Source organism: Hyla sarda, chromosome 6 (assembly GCF_029499605.1).
Source record: "Hyla sarda isolate aHylSar1 chromosome 6, aHylSar1.hap1, whole genome shotgun sequence".
Classification (NCBI taxonomy): Eukaryota; Metazoa; Chordata; class Amphibia; order Anura; family Hylidae; genus Hyla; species Hyla sarda.
The window spans coordinates 180,103,436-180,122,994 of NC_079194.1; the positions used below are offsets into that span (position 1 = coordinate 180,103,436).

General features: G+C 43.3%; 1 protein-coding gene across 1 annotated transcript in view; it reads right to left on the bottom strand.

The window, feature by feature from the left end:
- Positions 1–4,567: 4,567 nt before the first annotated feature.
- LOC130276483 (cytochrome b5) overlaps positions 4,568–19,559 on the bottom strand; it is a 52,264-nt gene continuing 37,272 nt past the window's right edge. The window contains exons 3-5 of the mRNA XM_056525934.1: positions 18,675–18,701; positions 6,859–6,893; positions 4,568–5,474 (exon numbers count right to left, since the gene is read on the bottom strand). Of these exons, the coding sequence (XP_056381909.1) occupies positions 5,384–5,474; positions 6,859–6,893; positions 18,675–18,701 (153 nt within the window). The 3' untranslated portion in view covers positions 4,568–5,383. The remainder of the gene's footprint in view (positions 5,475–6,858; positions 6,894–18,674; positions 18,702–19,559) is intronic.

A 19,559-nucleotide genomic window follows, 5' to 3' on the forward strand; every position in this document is an offset into this window, starting at 1 on the left:
ATATGACCCCAAGAGTGCATGTACTGTGACCAACACTGGCCATACCTGCTGCATAGACACTATCAACGTGCGTACTGTGCATAACAACTGTATCTACTGCGTATGATACTATGAGCGTATGTGTTGCATACTATACTGTAACTGTACCTACTGCATATGCCACTGTGAGCATATGTTGCACACTGTGCTGTAACTGTACCCACTGCACATACCGCCACGAGCGTATGTGCTGTACGCAGCACTGAACTGTACTCCTTGCATGAAACACTATAAGTGTATGTACTGTATGCCATGCTGTAACTCACCTACTGTATGTAACACTACGAGAGTGTACTATACACGACACTGACTGTACCCACTGCATACAATGCTATGAGCGTATCTACTGTACACAACACTATAACTAACAACACTGTGATTGTACCCACTACATAACAGTAAGAACGCACATACTGTGTACAACACTGACTGTTACCCACAGCATGCCACTACCCCCTGTATATGACACCATGGAAGCACACACCGTGCTCACACCGACCGCACGTGCCACATGCCTCACTAAGAGCGCATGAAGCACGCGCGCGCAGAGCAACGCCGCGGATACCCCCAAGTGGTGTGAAATGCTGTGATCGTATATGCGTTGTAACCTACGTGCGGTATGGAACTGCTATGTCGTAAGAGCAGTAACGCTATGAGTGTGAGTGCCGTACTCATGTTACAGATATGAGCGTAGGAAGCGACTACGCAGTATGCGGCATGAATGCTGAAATTGACTGTACGGTATGGGTGCTTTAAATGACTGCCCGGTATGACAGCTATGAGTGACTGCACGGATTCACGGCTCTGGGTGACTGTACGTTATGAAAGCTACGGGTGGCTGCACGGCATGAATGCTTATGAGTAACTGCACCGTATGAACGCTATGAGTGACTGCACGGTATGAAGCTATGAGTGACTGCGCGGTATGAAGCCATGAGAAACTGTACGGTGTGAATGCTTATGATTGATTACACGGCATAGATGCTATGAGTGACTGCACGGCATGGGCGCTATGAGTGACTGCACGGCATGGGCGCTATGAGTGACTGCACGGCATGGGCGCTATGAGTGACTGCACGGCATGGGCGCTATGAGTGACTGCACGGCATGGGCGCTATGAGTGACTGCACGGCATGGACGCTATGAGTGACTGCGCGGTATGAAGCCATGAGAAACTGTACGGTGTGAATGCTTATGATTGATTACACGGCATAGATGCTATGAGTGACTGCACGGCATGGGCGCTATGAGTGACTGCACGGCATGGGCGCTATGAGTGACTGCACGGCATGGGCGCTATGAGTGACTGCACGGCATGGGCGCTATGAGCGACTGCACGGCATGGACGCTATGAGCGACTGCACGGCATGGACGCTATGAGCGACTGCACGGCATGGACGCTATGAGCGACTGCACGGCATGGACGCTATGAGTGACTGCACGGTATGCTATAAATAACCACACGGAATGAATGCTGCAAATGACTGACGGTATGAATGTTGCTATTGGACAAATGCTGAGGCACGAACTTTGTAATTCATGCATGCACATGTGATAATATTCTGCAATAAGACAACCAAAGTGAGCTTCACCTGTATGGTGACACCGAGCACGCAGGCCCAGAGCCACGTGACGTACCCGTGAGAACCCCGCAAAATACCGGGTCAGGGATTGACCAGAATCAACCCGAGGCCGTGTCCCCAGGGGCTCCACCCCCTCGTGCCCCATGGGAGGCGAGCAGAGGGGTGTCAGCCGGAACCACCGCGGCCAGCCCGTGTAGCCGGCACCGGAGGTAGCTCCGGCTGACCGAGACAGCTGACGGGGTAGGCCCCGCCCCCCTGCACCACGCGGCTCGGCGGCCGCAGGAGCCGGGGGATCCCAAGGCTGCAGCAGGGCCCACAGCCCCGCTGCTATTGCTGTTTTATTCACACAAGTGAATTGCAGAGCAGAAAGAGCTACAGTTTTACAGAGCAGAACCTCAGATAGTGCAAAGTACTAGTAAGTGCTGCCGGATTGCCGCACATCAGTAACGAAACTCTGGCATAGACAATAGCAAACAGTGTTTGCCCGTCCTGTTCACAAGGAAACTCCGCCCTCCGCAACCACGTGGCCCGGCAGCGTCCCCCACGGCAACCAAGAGGGACACCAGACACGCAGCCCAGCCACAGGGAGCGGGAGATCCCCGCAAAGTACCAGGTGGGGGATCGGTCTGATCTAACGGAGGCCGGAACTACTGCGGCCCCAACCCCCTCTGCCCCCACTCATCCCGGTAGTGATACTGCGGCTGGGGGGAAGGGGAGCGGGACTGGGCACCAGTGAGCTGTCCAGATAAGCTTGGAGGCACCCGGAGCGGGGGAGACCTGGGGCGGGGAAGCTCCGGTCAACCAGCCGTGACCCCTGCGAGCTAGTGCAGTGCCGGAAGGGAGGAAAGGCCAGGGTGCTGTGAGAATGAATTAGAGGCCGGAGACCCGGGCTTACCGTACTGGAACCACTCCACCCCCTGCACACACTCCCTCCGAAATGACTCGTACGCCCCGCCTGCATGGTGGAGGGGCGTTTTATAGTCGTGCCTCCGTCATGGCTCCGCCTAGAGGTGCGGGGGGCGTTGGAATTCACGCCCCTTAGCACAAATTCAGCCTTAATAGGCTTCCCACATAGATACCATTCTATTCTTTTTTTATTTTTCTTCTTGTATGGTGCTCATATCCACAGGCAATAGTTTGGACACCTGAGTCTGGAAGCCTAATAAAGTAGGGACTGGGTTCAAAACATAACTGGTGAATCTATGTGTATTGTTCTAGTGGCTTGGTGGATTGCTATGTCTTTTGATGGTCTCTCCTCAGGACGCCATGTTATTGTAGTAGAAACGCATTGGTAACCATACATTTAGTTACTATTGTGACAACATAATTGACACCAATAAACAGTAACCCGGTAATTTTATGCTATATAAATAATTTGAGCACGTTGTATATTTTAATACCTAATAAATGTTAAGCACCTCCCTAGGGTACTTTGCAAGTACTATACATTGTTCTAGTTTCAGCTGAAAGCATTATTCTGACATCTTGCGGGTCAATATATAACTAATCAGCAAGCTTTATGATTTGTCTCCTTGATTCCCTGTAAGGTATTACAGTTCCTTTGCTAGCAACCCTGACCAAGTTGCCTGTTTCCAACTATGCTACTCTGGTACCAGCCCAATACCTAGACCTGTACCCGGACTTTATTTTCCCAATTTACACCGGTGTCTCCAGATCATCCACTGGTCCGAGATGGCAATTCTGTAGTCTTTAGTAGTTACAAGCAGTTCTCATAGGTGAAAGGTAAAGGGTGGAGAACTAGAGCTACTTTGACAACACCTTCAAGATCACAATGTTAAATAGCAAGTAAATACGTTCCTGCCATTACATATAATGGTTAAATAATTAAGTTGTAAAAAATTGGTGATCCATACGTGTCCACCCACACGTGAGCCCCTTTAAGATGACTTGAATGTTTTATGGATACTTTATATATAGACATTACTTGTGAGCGTTCAGCACCTGTCCCATCATTGTCACTTGGATGGCAGAGAGACAATTGTATTAACAAACTACACACTTTACAAAGCCCCATTGTGTGAGCTTTGACGACCCAAACAAACATTTACTGTGTTAGACTTCACAACACACAAGAAGCTCTGTCTCACATAAGAAAGTAATGGGAAGGGGGGTGAAAATGTGCAAAAATGGTAAACAAACGTCTTATGAATGAGTGGGAAGAAGACTTGGGGCACCAGTCTGATCCACGAGGAACAGTGTTAGCTAACATGTCAGGAATGGGAAAGCACCACTACAAGTCCCAGCATTCTTTGACATACACCGATACACACTGACTGATAGTATTTGTTCCCTGTGATGGAATTCATAACCTAAAACATTGAATAGTACAATATAAATACATAGAACACAAGATATACTAAGTTAGGGCCTTTAATTATATATAATATTATATAATAATAATTGCAGAGCAATATCGAAGTCAATGAGTGACCATGTAACACGGTTGTGATTATCTACCTATGGAAGACCTACTGTATTTCTGTCTTACACTTTGCACCAAAAAAATAAAAAATAAATACCTCTTAGCTGTTCAATAAACTCCTATTAAGATAGGTTAAAATAAATTAATTTGCAGTAAACATCCCCAAGTGGTGGCAGAAACCATTCTGAGTTCAGTGGAAGTTGTATGAATCCCTAAGGAGTGGACTCTCCCTTGTGGCAATTTTAGGCAGCCAAAATTGGAACATTTATCTTGATGTGTGTATAAACTGCATTGGAGATCTACTGCATGATGTATTACTTGAAAAAGTCCGCAGAATTAGCGTAATTGGACATCAAAGATTATAAAGAGTTTTTGCCAATTATAAAAAAAAAAAAAAAAAAAAAAAAAAAAAAAAAAAAAACACACACACACACACACACACACACACACACACACACAAACACAAAACACACCACACCACACCCACACACACACAATAAGACACAGGAGAAGGAATTTATTAAAATCTGTGATGTCTTAAGATCTTTAGTTATGGCTTTTAGTGTTAATGACATTTATGACAACCGTTTTCATTACTGAAAAAGCATTCATACACAGGCATTATTGGGTCTGATACACTGAACATTATGTGGTTCCCAACATGCATCCACAGCTTAATCCCACAGAACAAAAGCTGCTTCCAGCAACAAAGTGGAAATATGATCATTGATGACCCCAAAAAATGTGGAACATACAGCATTCCATAGTTAGCACTAACATAAAATGTTGAGTACTTTAGTAAATACTTTTCTTTACAATTCTTCCCTATTGAGACCTAACATTATATTCTGCTGGCTTCCTGGTACTGGACCACAGAACTGTATGGGTGATCAGTAGACAGTGACGACTGAGCCATGTCCACCAGTGAGGTGGAGCTAAACTGCTTCCTGTTCCAGGGCAACCAGATCAAATTTTATAGTTGGTACAAAAGCAGTAAAGGGAATTATCTGCAAAGTTTTTATGTAGGTACAAACTTTAAAATGTTGATGAATGTGGAAAAAGTATGAGGCATGCTCAGTGACCCAATATTCTGATAAAAAAGAAGCTTGTAAGAACATCTAGAGTTTAGATAAAACCACAACACAGGCACACTGTATGGACGAGAGGCCTTGTCACAAACATAAAATGAGGAGGTTCCATTCAAGTTTGACTTCTGGATCTGCAGAGATATGGGACGTTTCTTCTCTGTGCTTTGGATCCTGCTCATTTTCTTGTGTATGAAGACACTGGCAGGTCATGGTTAAGGTTACTGTAAGGCTCAGGATGAGCGGCTGTCCGCTGAGTAAAAGCGATACATCATTCCCAGAATCAGCACAGCCACAGCAGGAATTAACCAGTTGCTCCACGAACTGTTTCGATAAAAGGAAAGAAAAACCCAATATATAAAATTGTCAAACTTCAGTAAGAAAAAAAAAAAAAAAAAATCCCTCTCCTCCCCCCCTGAGCAAAGTAGATTTACCATTCTATGCCTAATGCAAGGCTTAAATGGGCACTGTCATTAACTTTTTTAAGTTGTAGTACTGATGTACTATAACATATTTCAAATATACTTTATAATTATTATTTTTATTTTTTTTTATTATTAAAAACCTTTATTTTTAAAGCCGGCCACTAGGGGTCTCCATCCTAGTGGGCGGCTGCAGCCTGGCGTGACGACACGCCTTAATTTGGACCAATGCCGGCCGGGCAATCGGTCCGAATTCATTCAGCCTGCGCTCGCTCCCTGCCTGTCAGTCAGGCGGGAGCGAGCACATTGGCTCCCTGGTCTCAGACACCGGCCACTCCTCCCGCACCATGTCGCTGCTGCCCCTGCACGCCGAGCTTACACTCCCTGGCCTCACAAGCCGGCCCGCCTCCCGCAGCTGCCTCAGGACGCACTTTGGTATGTGTGTTTCGGGTGGGGGGGATTTTAGAGCTTTCAGGGTGGGGGGGGGGGGGGGGGTTTGCAGGGGTAGCGCCGCAGCCATAACAAAGTTATTGTTTTCATCACAGGGTGCCTCCAGTTGTTTCACCACTACAAGTATGCCATATAGTGAGCACACTACCCAGCAGACAAAAAGGCATTTTTAATATAGTTAAAAAAAAAAATGGTGGGAGCTACTCTTTAAGGGGGAGGAGAATCAGGGCAAGTCATTTATTTTTTTTTATTTTTTATTCCTTTCACATCTTGGTATATGGGCATTTAAAAATAAGGTATTTGTAGTTTTTTCATGGAGTAACATATCAGCTTCAGGTCATTAACTGGCCATAAGAGGTCATATACGTCATGGAGAAGGTCCCTTAGAACCTCCTGTTGATAGCCACAGTAGTTCCCAAATATTGCATGGTTACACATTCATTTAAACACACACAAAAGTGGAAATGTATGGTAGGCCGCAATTTGCTTTGGAAAGATCACCTGTTAAACATATATTCCTGAAGCCAAGCCAAAACCAATCAGAAAACCATGGGACCAGCTTTGGTTGTAAAACAAGCCTTTAACCTTTAATGTTTTTCTATGCGCTTTAGGTAAAGTTTCAAGAAACCTTTTCAAGCTTAGCACTGACTGGCTGCAGGGCATCCAGGGACATAATCAGAACAGTACTGAATGTCATGGGGTTAACTAAAGGCAATAGGCAGGAAAGCAAACGTACAAGACTCCATAAGGATAAAACAGGTGACTATAGCTAATTTTTATATACAATTCGGAAAATCCCCTTAAAAAAAAAAAAAATAATCATGAGAGGCCATTACCTGGATGAATCAGATGATGTTGTTATCAAGACATCCTGGGAGAAAAAGAAAAAAAAAAAAACAAAACACAACTTTTGAGCATGTGACAAACTCCATATTATATACATATTCCCATTATGAGAGCAAGAGGTGTGGGCAATACAGAATCCCCTGGGAGGAATAGTTAGGCAGTTGTTATAAATGAATATGCTTAATACTAAAGCCACCTGCTTAATATTGAATAGGCATCCCCTCATGCAGTGTGATAAGGTAATAACTAACCCCAAAATGTTCTTTAACTATATAAATGGCAAAAAGGTCAAAAATGAAAGTGTAGGCCCTTTAAAAAATGATGAAGAAATTATAGACAAGGATCAGGAAAAAGCAAATATGCTAAACAAATTCTTCTCCACTGTATTCACCGAGGAAAATGAAATGACAGGTGAAATACAGTGTGATAAGGTAAACTCCCCAGTACAGGTCACCTGTCTAACCCAGGAAGAAGTACAGTGCCACCTACAAAAAAAAAATCAAAGTAGACAAATCGCCAGGTCCAGACATTCCACCCCCCCCCCCCCCAGTTCTAAATGAATTAAATAATGTAATAGACAGACCCCTATGTTTAAATATTCAGGGACTCTATAGTAACAGGGACTGTTCCCCAGGACTGGCACGTTGCAAATGTGGTACCAATATCTAAAAAGGGATCAAAAGTAGGGATCGACCGATTATCGGTATGGCCGATATTATCGGCCGATAATCACGATTTTGGGCATTATCGGTATCGGCAATTATCTTGCCGATAATGCCCCGCCCCCGCACCACCACCCCCTCGACCCGCCGCACCGCACCTCCAACCCACCGCACCGCGTCGCACCCCCCACCGTGATGCTAGGCGGTATACCGGTATGAATTTTTTCCCATACCGCTATACCGGTCGGGCCCCTCCCCCACCCTCAGAGTCAATAAAAAAAAAATTTTACTTACCCGTAATGGGGGTGGTCCAGGCCATCCTTCCTTCATGTAGTGTCCGGGGGCGTTCCGGGTGGAGGGTGGTCCGGTCCGGGCTGTCCTTCTCCCACGGTCTACTTCTCCACTCCGGGCAGGCTCCGGCCTAGTACGCTGCATAGACGCCGCTACGCCGTGACGTCAGGTGAGTCGCTGCGCACGGGCGTCACTGCGCAGCGACGTCTATGCAGTGTACTAGGCCGGAGCCTGCCCGGAGTGGAGAAGAGGCCCGCCGGAGAAGGACAGCCCGGACCGGACCACCCTCCACCCGGAACGCCCCCGGACACTACAGGAACGATGGATGGATGGCCCGGAGCACCTTGGCAGGTAGGGGAGAGAAGCGGGTGGTGGCGGCGGCGGCCTATGGCCCCGCAAAAGCCACTGCAGATCATTGATTTAAAGCGCCCGCTTTCAATCAATGATCTGCAGCGGTGTCGCAGGGGGTTAAATAGCCGATAACTTATACCGGAATATCGGTATAAGTTATCGGCTATCGGCCCTAACCTGCACTGATTATCGGTATCGGTCCTAAAAAACCGATATCGGTCGATCCCTAATCAAAAGGTGACCCCGGGAATTATAGACCTGTTAGTTTAACCTCCGTTGTATGTAAATTGTTTGCAGGTTTTCTAAGGGATGCTATTTTGGAGTATGGCTTTATGTGGGATTGGTCCTGTCAAACTAACCTGATCAGCTTTTATGAGGAGGTGAGCTCCAGACTGGACCAGGGGGCAAATCACTGGATGTCGTATATCTGGATTTTTCCAAAGCATTTGATACGGTTCCACATAAAAGGTTGGTGCATAAAATAAGGATTGGGCTGGAGGAGAATGTGTGTAAGTGGGTAAGTAACTGGCTCAGTGATAGGAAACAGAAGGTGGTTATTAATGGTACTTCTTCTGATTGGGTGACTGTTACTAGTGGGGTACCACAGGGGGCAGTCTTGGGTCCAGATCTATTTAATATATTTATTAATGACCTTGCAGAGGGGTTGAATAGTAAAGTAGTGATCTTTGCAGATTATACTAAACTCTAAAGCGGTAAACACTATAGAGGACAGTGCACTGTTACAAATGGATCTTGATAGGTTGGAGGTTTGGGCTGGGAAGTGGCAAACGAGGTTCAACACTGATAAATGGAAGGTAATGCACATGGGGAAGAAAAATCTGGCTGGGATTATGTATTAAATGGGAGAACACTTGGGACGACTGACGTGGAAAAGGATCTAGGAGTCTTTGTTAACAGTAACTTTAGCTATAGTGACCAGTGTCGTGCAGCTGCTGCCAAGGCAAATAAAATCATGGGGTGCATCAACAGGGGCATAGATGCCCACAACAAGGAAGTAATTCTACTGCTGTACAAATCACTAGTCAGACCACACATAGAATACTGTGTACAGTACTGGGCACCAGTGTACAAGAAAGATATAGTGGAGCTGGAGAGGGTTCAAAGACAGGCAACCAGAGTAATACGGGGAATGGGAGGACTACAGTACCCGGAAAGATTATCAGAATTGGGGTTATTTAGTTTGGAAAAAAGAAGGATTAGGGGAGACCTAATAACTATGTATAAATATATCAGGGGGCAGTACAGAGATCTCTCCCATAATATATTTATACCCAGGACTGTATTTATAACAAGGGGGCATCCTCTACGTTTAGAGGAAAGAAGGTTTCTACACCAGCACAGACGGGGGTTCTTTACTGTAAGAGAAGTGAGACTGGAATTCTCTGCCTGAGGAGGTGGTCATGGGGAACTCTGTAAAAGAGCTTAAAAAGGGGTCTGGATTCATTTTTGGAGAGTAATAACATCACTGGCTATGTATACTAGATTTATAGGGACAGAACGCTGATCCTGGGATTTATGCTGACTGCCATATTTGGAGTCCGGAAGGAATTTTTACCTTAGTATGAGGTTTTTTTTTCCTTCCTCTGGAACAACTCAGTAGGAACTCATTAGGGATATAGGTTGAACTTTGTGGTCTTTTTTTCAACCTTATGAACTATGTTACTGAACAACTAACCCATTGAGACATGGACGCCACAAATCCTCTGAAGATGTGCCATCAAAACATTTAATGGGTATTCTGGGATCACACTTTTCTTTAATATTCTGCTTGGGACAAGGTAGAAATACAAAAAATTTAATTAAATTTATCAACCAGGTCCCCATCAGTTCCGGATCTGGTGACTTCCAGTCCATCACTGCCCACCTTTTGCTCCGGTTTCAGAGAAGAAATGGAGGATGCTCCTGCTCAGCCAAATAGTGTCTGCAGCAGTGTCTGCAGGTAGGTCTTGCTCCTGCATCTCATAAGGAGGAGCAGGAGGTAAGAAGCTGTGGGACTGGAAGTAGCAAGAACGTTAGCTGAGGGAGATCAGGGTAGGCAAGTATAATTTTTATTCATTCATTTAAATACTGTCCCTGGCAGAATCTGAGGAATAGCCCTTTAAAATTGGCACATTATCCTGCTGAAAAATGTGCCATAAATGAGTGTAACAATGTTTAAAAATTCCAGGAATTTTTTTTTTATTGGACTATGCTACAGGGGCTGTAAAGTTAGTGTAGTACATAATATAGTGTCTGTACCTGTGTGTGACGGTTTTCTCACAATTCTTCTGTTATTATTCACCCCAATATTTATTTTTAACAGCATACAAAATGACTGTTGTCTCAGATTTTTCCCAGGTTGCAATGTGGCCAAGACCTGACTCCCTAGTCAGCTGATGACAGGGAGCCTGTCTGCTTCAATGGGTGGAGCGATCGCTTGGTGGGATGGAGATCAATCTGCAACTAATGCAACAGCTGTAGGCACCCTGATTGAATACCACACTGACTTGAATGGATCCAGCTCATTTATGTTTCAATGGTTGGGGTGGCTGATGTGTGGGAGGGAGGAAAATGGAATGGTGGGATTTGTAGTCAAAAAAAGAAAAAAGTCAGGAAATACCAGTTCACAAAAAGCTAGCCACAGTGTTCTGGTTATCTCACAACATAGCCATTTAGCCCCAAGTAAAGCACAGATCTTTCCTACGCATGTGCATTACTGTCTGCCAGTTACATACTAAAATCACCTTCTGGTGGATAACCCCTTTAAAAGGGGTTCTCTGGTGCTTAAACATCTTATCCCCTATCCAAAGAATAGGGTATAAGATGCCTGATCGCGGGAGTCCCGCCGCTGGGGACCCCCGGGATTATGCACGCGGCACCCCGTTTGTAATCAGTCCCCACCGCGTGCATGATCCCGGGGGTCCCCAGCGGCGGGACTCCCGCGATCAGGCATCTTATCCCCTATCCTTTCAAAATACACATTTTCTCACAATCCCCCTTGCTTACACACAGAGGCAGTAGTACTTTTAGAAGGCTACAGTAAAAATGAGCATGTGTGACCTACCTGTTGCCCTTGGTGGTGACCAAAGCATTACAGGCACATGGCGGATTAGTAAATCTATATCCAGAGTAGTACATTTTCAGAAATACTAAACTGGAATTGTCCCAAGACATTAGTCACTGTTATAAAACACGTGTGTGTGTGTGTGTGTGTGTGTGTGTGTGTGTGTGTGTGTGTGTGTGTATTCTGTGTGCTGGATTTAATGACAGTGACAGAAACTTGCCCCTTTCAACCAATAGTGAGCTCTATTGTGAAAGTTATCCATGGTGCAACCCTGAGCATGTACACCGCCAAGAAGGAAATAACCAGCCCAGGGCAGATACAAGGTGCGGGGGAAGGAAGAGGCACAAGACACCATTAAGAAAACAAACAATAATTACAAGAAGTTGTAATTAGGAAAATAGGAAATTATATTTAATCTGGGTAGGGCAGGCTGCCAGGGGAGAGTATACAAGGTAGATGGGCTAACAACAGCATTATGTATTTACAAGAATCACTGCCAAGTGAAGATGCAGAGATTTTTAGAGGACAAGAAATCATGTTACACGTATCAGTAAACCCATATCAGTCTACAAAGGGTTAGTCCCAAAGCAGCTTTTGTAGTTAACACGGCCTCTCCAGCTGTTGTGAGATTACAACTCCCAGTGTTTTATATGCCAACAGGTAGAAAACTGTTGGCATCATGGGTTTATATACATTACATAATGGTTCCCTCATTTGTCCCAGTTTGTTTAGCTTCCAGCAACCCCTAATGATATAAAAAAAAAGACATGCAGCCACATCTGCACTGAACAGGAGTACATTAGGTTTAGGAAGTCAACAAAGTTCCAAATTTTGGTCCGCAATCAAGCTGACATTTTGAGTGACCCATCAAATGGAGGCGATAGTGTCCGAAAACCCCCTTTAAAAATCAGTTTTTCGTTAAGTAATCTTGACATTAGTGGCACTGTTACTGTATAACTTAACCAGTTAAGGACCAAGGACGTACGCTTACGTCCTGACACCCTGGTACTTAAGGACCCAGGATGTAAATGTACGCTCGTGGGAATTTCGTCCCCGCTGTGCGTGGGGTGGGGACTGGACCGGGGTGACTGCTGATATCAATCAGCAGGCACCCCGCGCAAATGCCCAGGGGGCTCATCATGTCAGTGAAAGCTGCAAATCGCCGGTGTGAACAAGCGATGACCAATAGCAGATCGTGGGCTGGGGGGTTAACTTTCGGTTTCCCCGTTCTGCCCACCTATAATAGGCGGGGCAGAACGGGGAATAGGCGGTGGCGGGGATCGTTGGCAGAAGAGGACGGCGATGCAGCTCCCTGGATCCTACGGAAGCCGGTGAGTTGCCTAGTGGTCTCTAAACTGTAACCCTCCAAATGTTGCAAAACTGAAAATCCCAGCATGCCCAAACAGCAAACAGCTGTCTCGGCATGCTGGGAGTTGTAATTGCATACCTCCAGCTGTTGCATAACTATATCTCCCAGCATGCCCTTCGGCGATCAGTACATGCTGGAAGTTGTAGTTTTGCAACAGCTGGAGGTTTGCCCCCCCCCCCCCCCCATGTGAACGTAAAGGGTACATTCACACTGGCGGGTTTACAGTAAGTTTCCTGCTTGAAGTTTGAGCTGCGTCAAATTTTTCGCCACAGCGCAAACTCCTATCGGGAAACTCACTGTAAACCTCCGCCTGTGTGAATGTACCCTAAAAACACTACACTACCACATAATAAAGGGTAAAACAATACATATACACCCCCTTACACGGTCCCCCCAATAAAAAAAAAAGAAAAACTTCTTGTATGGCAGTGTTTCCAAAACTGAGCCTCCAGCTGTTGCAAAACAACAACTCCAAGCATTTCCGGACAGCCACTGACTGTCCAGGCATGCTGGGAGTTTAGCAACAGCTGGAGGCACCCTGTTTGGGAATCACTGGCTTAGAATACCCCTATGTCCACCCCTATGCAATCCCTAATTTAGTCCTCAAATGCACATGGCGCACTCTCACTTCGGAGCCTTGTCGTATTTCAAGGAAACAGTTTAGGGCCACATATAGGGTATTCCCGTACTCGGAAGAAATTGCGCTACAAATTTATTTTATTTATTTTTTTTGGGGGGGGGGGGCTTTTTCTCCTTTTACCCCTTATGAAAGGGAAAAGTTGGGGTCTAGACCAGCCTGTTCGTGTAAAAGAAAAAAAAAAAAAAAATTTTGTTTACACTAACATGCTGGTGTTTCCCTATACTTTTTAGTTTCATAAGCAGTGAAAAGGAAACAAAGACCCCCAAAGTTTGTAAAGCAATTTCTCCTTAGTACGAAAATACCCCATATGTGGGTGTAAAATGCTCTGCGGGCGCACAACAAGGCTCAGGAGTGAGAGCGCACTATGTACATTTGAGGCCTAAATTGTTGATTTGCACAGGGGTGGACGATTTTACAGCGGTTCTGACATAAAAACGCAAGATACCCACATGTGACCCCATTTTGGAAACTACACCCCTCACGGAATGTAACAAGGGGTATAGTGAACCTTAACACCCCACAGGTGTTTGAAGAATTTTCATTAAAGTTGGATGGGAAAATGAAAAAACTAAATTCTCACTAAAATGCTGGTGTTACCCTAAATTTTTTATTTTTACAAGGAAAAATAGGAAAAAAGCCCACCATAATTTGTAGCCCCATTTCTTCTGAGTAAGAAAATGCCCCATATGTGGATGTAAAGTGCTCGGCGGTCGAACTACAATGCTCGGAAGAGAAGGAGCGCCTTTGGCTTTTGAAGAGAAAATTTGTCCGGAATTGAAGGCCACATGTGTTTACAAAGCCCCCATAGTGCCAGAACAATGGACCCCCCCCCCCCCCCCCACATGTGACCCCATTTTGGAAACTACACCCCTCATGTAATTAGTTGTGCAGCGAGCATTTCCACCTCACAGGTGTGACAGATTTTTGGAACAGTGGTCCGTGAAAATGAAAAATTAAATTTTTCATTTCCACAAACCACTGTTCCAAAGATCTGTCAAACGCCAGTGGGTGTAAATACTCACTGCACCCCTTATTAAATTCTGTGAGTGGTGTAGTTTCCAAAATGGGGTCACATGTGGGGGGGGGGGGTGGGGGGGGGGGGATTTGTAAATGCACATGGCTCCTGACTTCCATTCCAAACAAATTCTCTTTCCAAAAGCTCAATGGCGCTCCTCCTCTTCTGAGCATTGTAGTGCGCCAGCAGAGCACTTGACGTCCACACATGGGGTATTTCCATACTCAGATGAGATGGGGTTACACATTTTGGAGGTCATTTTTTCCTATTACCTCTTGTAAAAATGTAAAATTTGGGGGGGAAAGAAACAGCATTTTAGTGAATTTTTTTTCTCTTCTCATTTACACATCCGAATTTAACGAAAAGTCGTCAAACACCTGTGAGGTGTAAAGGCTCACTGTACGCCTTGTTACGTTCCTTGAGGGGTGTAGTTTCCAAAATAGTATGCCATGTTTTTTTTTTTTGCTTTTCTGGCACCATAGGGGCTTCTTAAATGTGACATGCCCCCATAAAACCATTTCAGAAAAACTCACTCTCCAAAATCCCATTGTCGCTCCTTCCCTTCTGAGCCCTCTAGTGCACCCATCGAACACTTGACATACACATGAGGTATTTCCTTACTCGAGAGAAATTGGGTTACAAATTTTGGGGGGATTTTTCATCTATTACCCCTTGTAAAAATTCAAAAACTGGGTCTACAAGAACATGCCAGTGTAAAAAAATGAAGATTTTGAATTTTCTCCTTCAATTTGCTGCTATTCCTGTGAAACACCTAAAGGGTTAACAAACCTTTTGAATGTCCTTTTGAATACTTTGAAGGGTGCAGTTTTTATAATGGAGTCATTTATGGGGTATTTCTAATAAGAAGGCCCTTCAAATCCACTTCAAAACTTAACTGGTCCCTCAAAAATTTAGATTTTGAAGATTTTGTGAAAGATTGGAAAATTGCTGCCGTACTTTGAAGCCCTCTGATGTCTTCCAAAAGTAAAAACCATGACAAAATGGTAGAGAGGCTCGTATTAACCAAGTGACCAATGACTCGAGCTGCACAAATAGCACCTATGCCCACAGTGCAAAAAAGGGGAGATACAAAATATAGAAATTGGGGCTCAGAGTCTTGAATATAAGATTTAAATTAAAAAGTTTATTAAATATATGATCTAAAATTGTACATATAGGTATAATGTACTGCGGCTTACAGGGCCCTTGTGATCCCACAGTAAAATAAATAAATATTTAATATTTATAATCCTTGGCAATTTAATTATATATATATATATATATATATATATATATATATATATATATATATATATATATATATATATATATATATAATGTTACAATATTATAAACAATATATTGAAGACAATAAATAAGTGTCCACATATCTATAGAAATAATTGAAATTGGTGATTTGCGAATAGCCGTGATAACAGTTTGAGTTGCTATTTTCACAAATATTTGTATCCAGTTAGAAAAGGAAAGTGGTTAAAGTATTGAATAGAATACAGCAAAGATGAATGGCAATTGTATCATTTATTATATACTTTTGTAGCAGATTTCAATCCTCTAGGAAGAGGGCCCGCAGCTGGAGACACTGTTGTCTCCTAATTGGGCAGCGGCAATATGACAAATGAATGGAAAACAGCGTTAGTTACAATAAGTTCCGATCCTCGATATAGAGGGCTCGCTGCTGGAGGCACTGCCGTCTCCTAAATATGCAGCAGCAATAGAAGTACAAGTGGAAGTGAAAGTCAATACTTATATGGCAAATGACGATCCTCTATGCAGAGGAATCGCCGCTGGAGACACTGCTGTCTCCTATATGCGGCGATATCATGATTTAGAAAGCAGCGCTTATATCTATAGTCAGAGCGAGTACCTTATGCAGATAGCGCTGGTCGTTAGACGGGTCCTGGTCCCTGGATGGAGGGTGCGCTGCTAGATAGAAGTGGGCTCCGTCTGTGAGTACTGCAGCTGTTGTCCTGCTAGCAGTAATGCTGGGTGTCGATCTCCTCGTGGTGGGGAGTAGCACGTACTGTCAGGGGTTAATTGACAGAAGTGATGAATCTTTTGAGAAAGCTGTATTCTTTGATTAAAGGTGATGTGGCACTTGGGATAAATGATTGAAGCTGGACACGTTTCAGGTCCTCCTTAGGACCTTTCTTCAGCAGCAAAAAATAAATGTAATGCTCTTGGAGATCATTTGGTGGTTCATATATCCAATAAAAAATGGGATTCATGGAAGAAGTGGAAAGAGTAGACAATGAATGGAATACATACATCGATGTTAGTGTCATTTCAATGAGACTGATGTCAAGTATATAAAGGCTTGGGGAATATGAGTGATTTGCTAGACTACTGCAATAGAGATGTTGCGATGTATTAATATTCTAATAGGGATGTATAAAAAAAAAAAAAAAAAAAAAAAAAAAAAACTTCAATTTAAAAAAAATCCCCCCCCCCAAAAAAAAAAAAATAATAATTCTTTCAAAAAAATCAAACTCTTAAATATTAAAAAAAAAATTTTTTTTAATGGTTTTATATATAAAAATATACGAAACAAAAAAAATCTATTTTTTTCTTATTATGAAGACCTGTAGAGATATTTGTATATTGTGTGTTTTGATCTCTGTGCTTCAGCTGTTTGAATATCAGGAGAGAGGTCAAACAGAGCTGAAGCACAGAGATCGAAATGCACAATATACAAATATCTTCATAATAAAAATGAGAATTTTTTCTTCTTCAATATATTATATATAAAACCCTTTTGGAATGAACTTTTTAGAATATTTAAAAAAAAGATTTTTTGGAAAGAATTTTAGAGAAACTTTTGGGAATTTTTAGAAATTAAATTTTTTTTTTTTTATACATCCCAATTATAATATTAACACATCGCAACATCCCTATCACAATATCACTTTTAAGTCGTCTAGCAAATCACACATATTCACCCAAGCCTTTATACACTTAAATCCGCAATATACACACAGAATTTATACACTGACTACCCACTCTTTACACATCTCCCTATCACTTGCATTCATCTATGTATCTATATTTCACTCACCACAATTTTCCACACTTTTTAATTCAGGTCATTATCCCCAATTCCCTCAGAGAAATTGAAATAAACATACACTAATAAATAATGGAGGGTACGTATATTCCTCCAATCATTCATATATTTATATTAGGAATAATCTTCCAATACACTACAGATATGTACATAAATCACCATAAGTCTCACTAAAATGACACTAACATCTATGTATGTATTCCATTCATATCACTCTGACTATAGATATGAGCGCTGCTTTCTACATCATAATATCGCTGCATATAGGAGACAGCAGTGTCTCCAGCGGCGATTCCTCTGCATATAGAGGATCGTCATTTGCCATATAAGTATCGACTTTCACTTCCACTTGTACTTCTATTGCCGATGCACAATTAGGAGACGGCAGTGTCTCCAGCTGCGAGCCCTCTATATCGAGGATCGGAACTTATTATAACTAACGCTGTTTTTCATTCATTTGTCATATTGCCGCTGCACAATTAGGAGACGGCAGTATCTCCAGCTGCGGGCCCTCTGCCTAGAGGATTGAAATCTGCTACAAAAGTATACAATAAATTATACAATTGCCATTCATCTTTGCTGTATTCTATTCAAGACTTTAACCACTTTCCTTTTCTAACTGGATACAAATATTTGTGAAAATAGCAACTCAAACTGTTATTACGGCTATTCACAAATCACCAATTCCAATTTCTATAGATATGTGGACACTTATTTATTGTTTTTAATATATTATTGTTTTAAATATTTTAACATATATTATTAAATTGCCAAGGATTTTAAATATTTATCAATTTTACTGTGGGATCACAAGGGCCCTGTAATCCGCAGTACATTATACCTATATGTGCAATTTTATATCATATATTTAATTAACATTTTAATTTAAATCCTATATTCAAGACTCTGAGCCCCAAAAAGTAAAAACATGTCAACTTTATGATGCCAACGTAAAGTATACCTATTGTATATGTGGATCAATATATAATTAATTTGGAATATCCATTTTTCTTATAAGCAGAGCGCGCCAAAGTAAAAAAAATGCAACATTTTCTATTTTTTTTTCAGCAAATTTTGCAATCTTTCACCAAGAAATGATGCAAGTATAGACAAAATGTTACCAATAACAAAGTAGAATGTCACGGAAAAACGCTCGGAATCAGAAAGTAAAGTAAAAGCATCCAAGAGTTATTAATGCTTAAAGTGACAGTGGTCACATATGCAAAAAAAATCACCAGGTCCTACAGTGAAAATTGTCTGGGTCCTTAAGGGGTTTAAAAAAATTCTAATATTGTTTATTCTGTGGCACCTTGTATATGGGGGCACTCTTACCTTTTTACTGCTGCTTTTGCAGTCATCCTGTACAATAAAGAAAAAACGATCAAATTAATCCTCCAAAACAGCACAGTACACAGACATGTCAAAAGTTGTTGATCGCACCGTTCTTACTCCGGAGACTTGCTGCTATTGTGAGTTATTAGTCTGGCAGCGGGTGGCATTGAGCTCAGCTCCCCAGCCAGCCAAGAGATCCAGGCAATGAGTCAAAAAATGGCAGCCAGAGCTTTCCTTACCTGCTCCTTGCCACTGAGGGGGATCTTGTATGGTCTGCAGTTTGACAGGCTAAAAAAAGTAGATCAGTGCTATGCCAAAGCCTACTATAAAGAGTCCCCTGTGGACTTAAAAGGAAAAATGTCAGCTTTCTCCCCCACACTAACCTGCGGTACTTGCTGGTAGTGCGGGGGGACACTGATGCTTACCGTGCCCGGATCCGCCGTGCCGTTCGGCCGTAATCTTCTATTTTCGGTATATGCTAATGGAGGTGCTAACTGGCAGCGGCCGGAGTTACTGGCACTCTGATGTCAGTGCCTCCCTCCGCCTCTCCCCGCTCTGTAATGAAGAGAGAGGGGAGGAATATTGATGAGCTCGGCGGCGCTGCGGCAGGTGGCACTGACATCAGAGTACCAGTTAGCACCTCATTAGCATATACCGAAAATAGAAGATTACGGCCGAATGGCGCGGCGTATCTGGGCACTATGCATCAAACTGATCAGTGTCCCCCCCCCTCACTACCAGCCAGTACCGCTGCTTAGTGCGGGGAAAGATAGATGACAGTTTTCCTTTAAAGGGGTACCCCCCTGCTCAGCTTTGGAACAAACTGTTCTGAACGCTGGAGCCGACGCTGGGAGCTCGTGATGTAATAGCCCCCGCATGACGTCA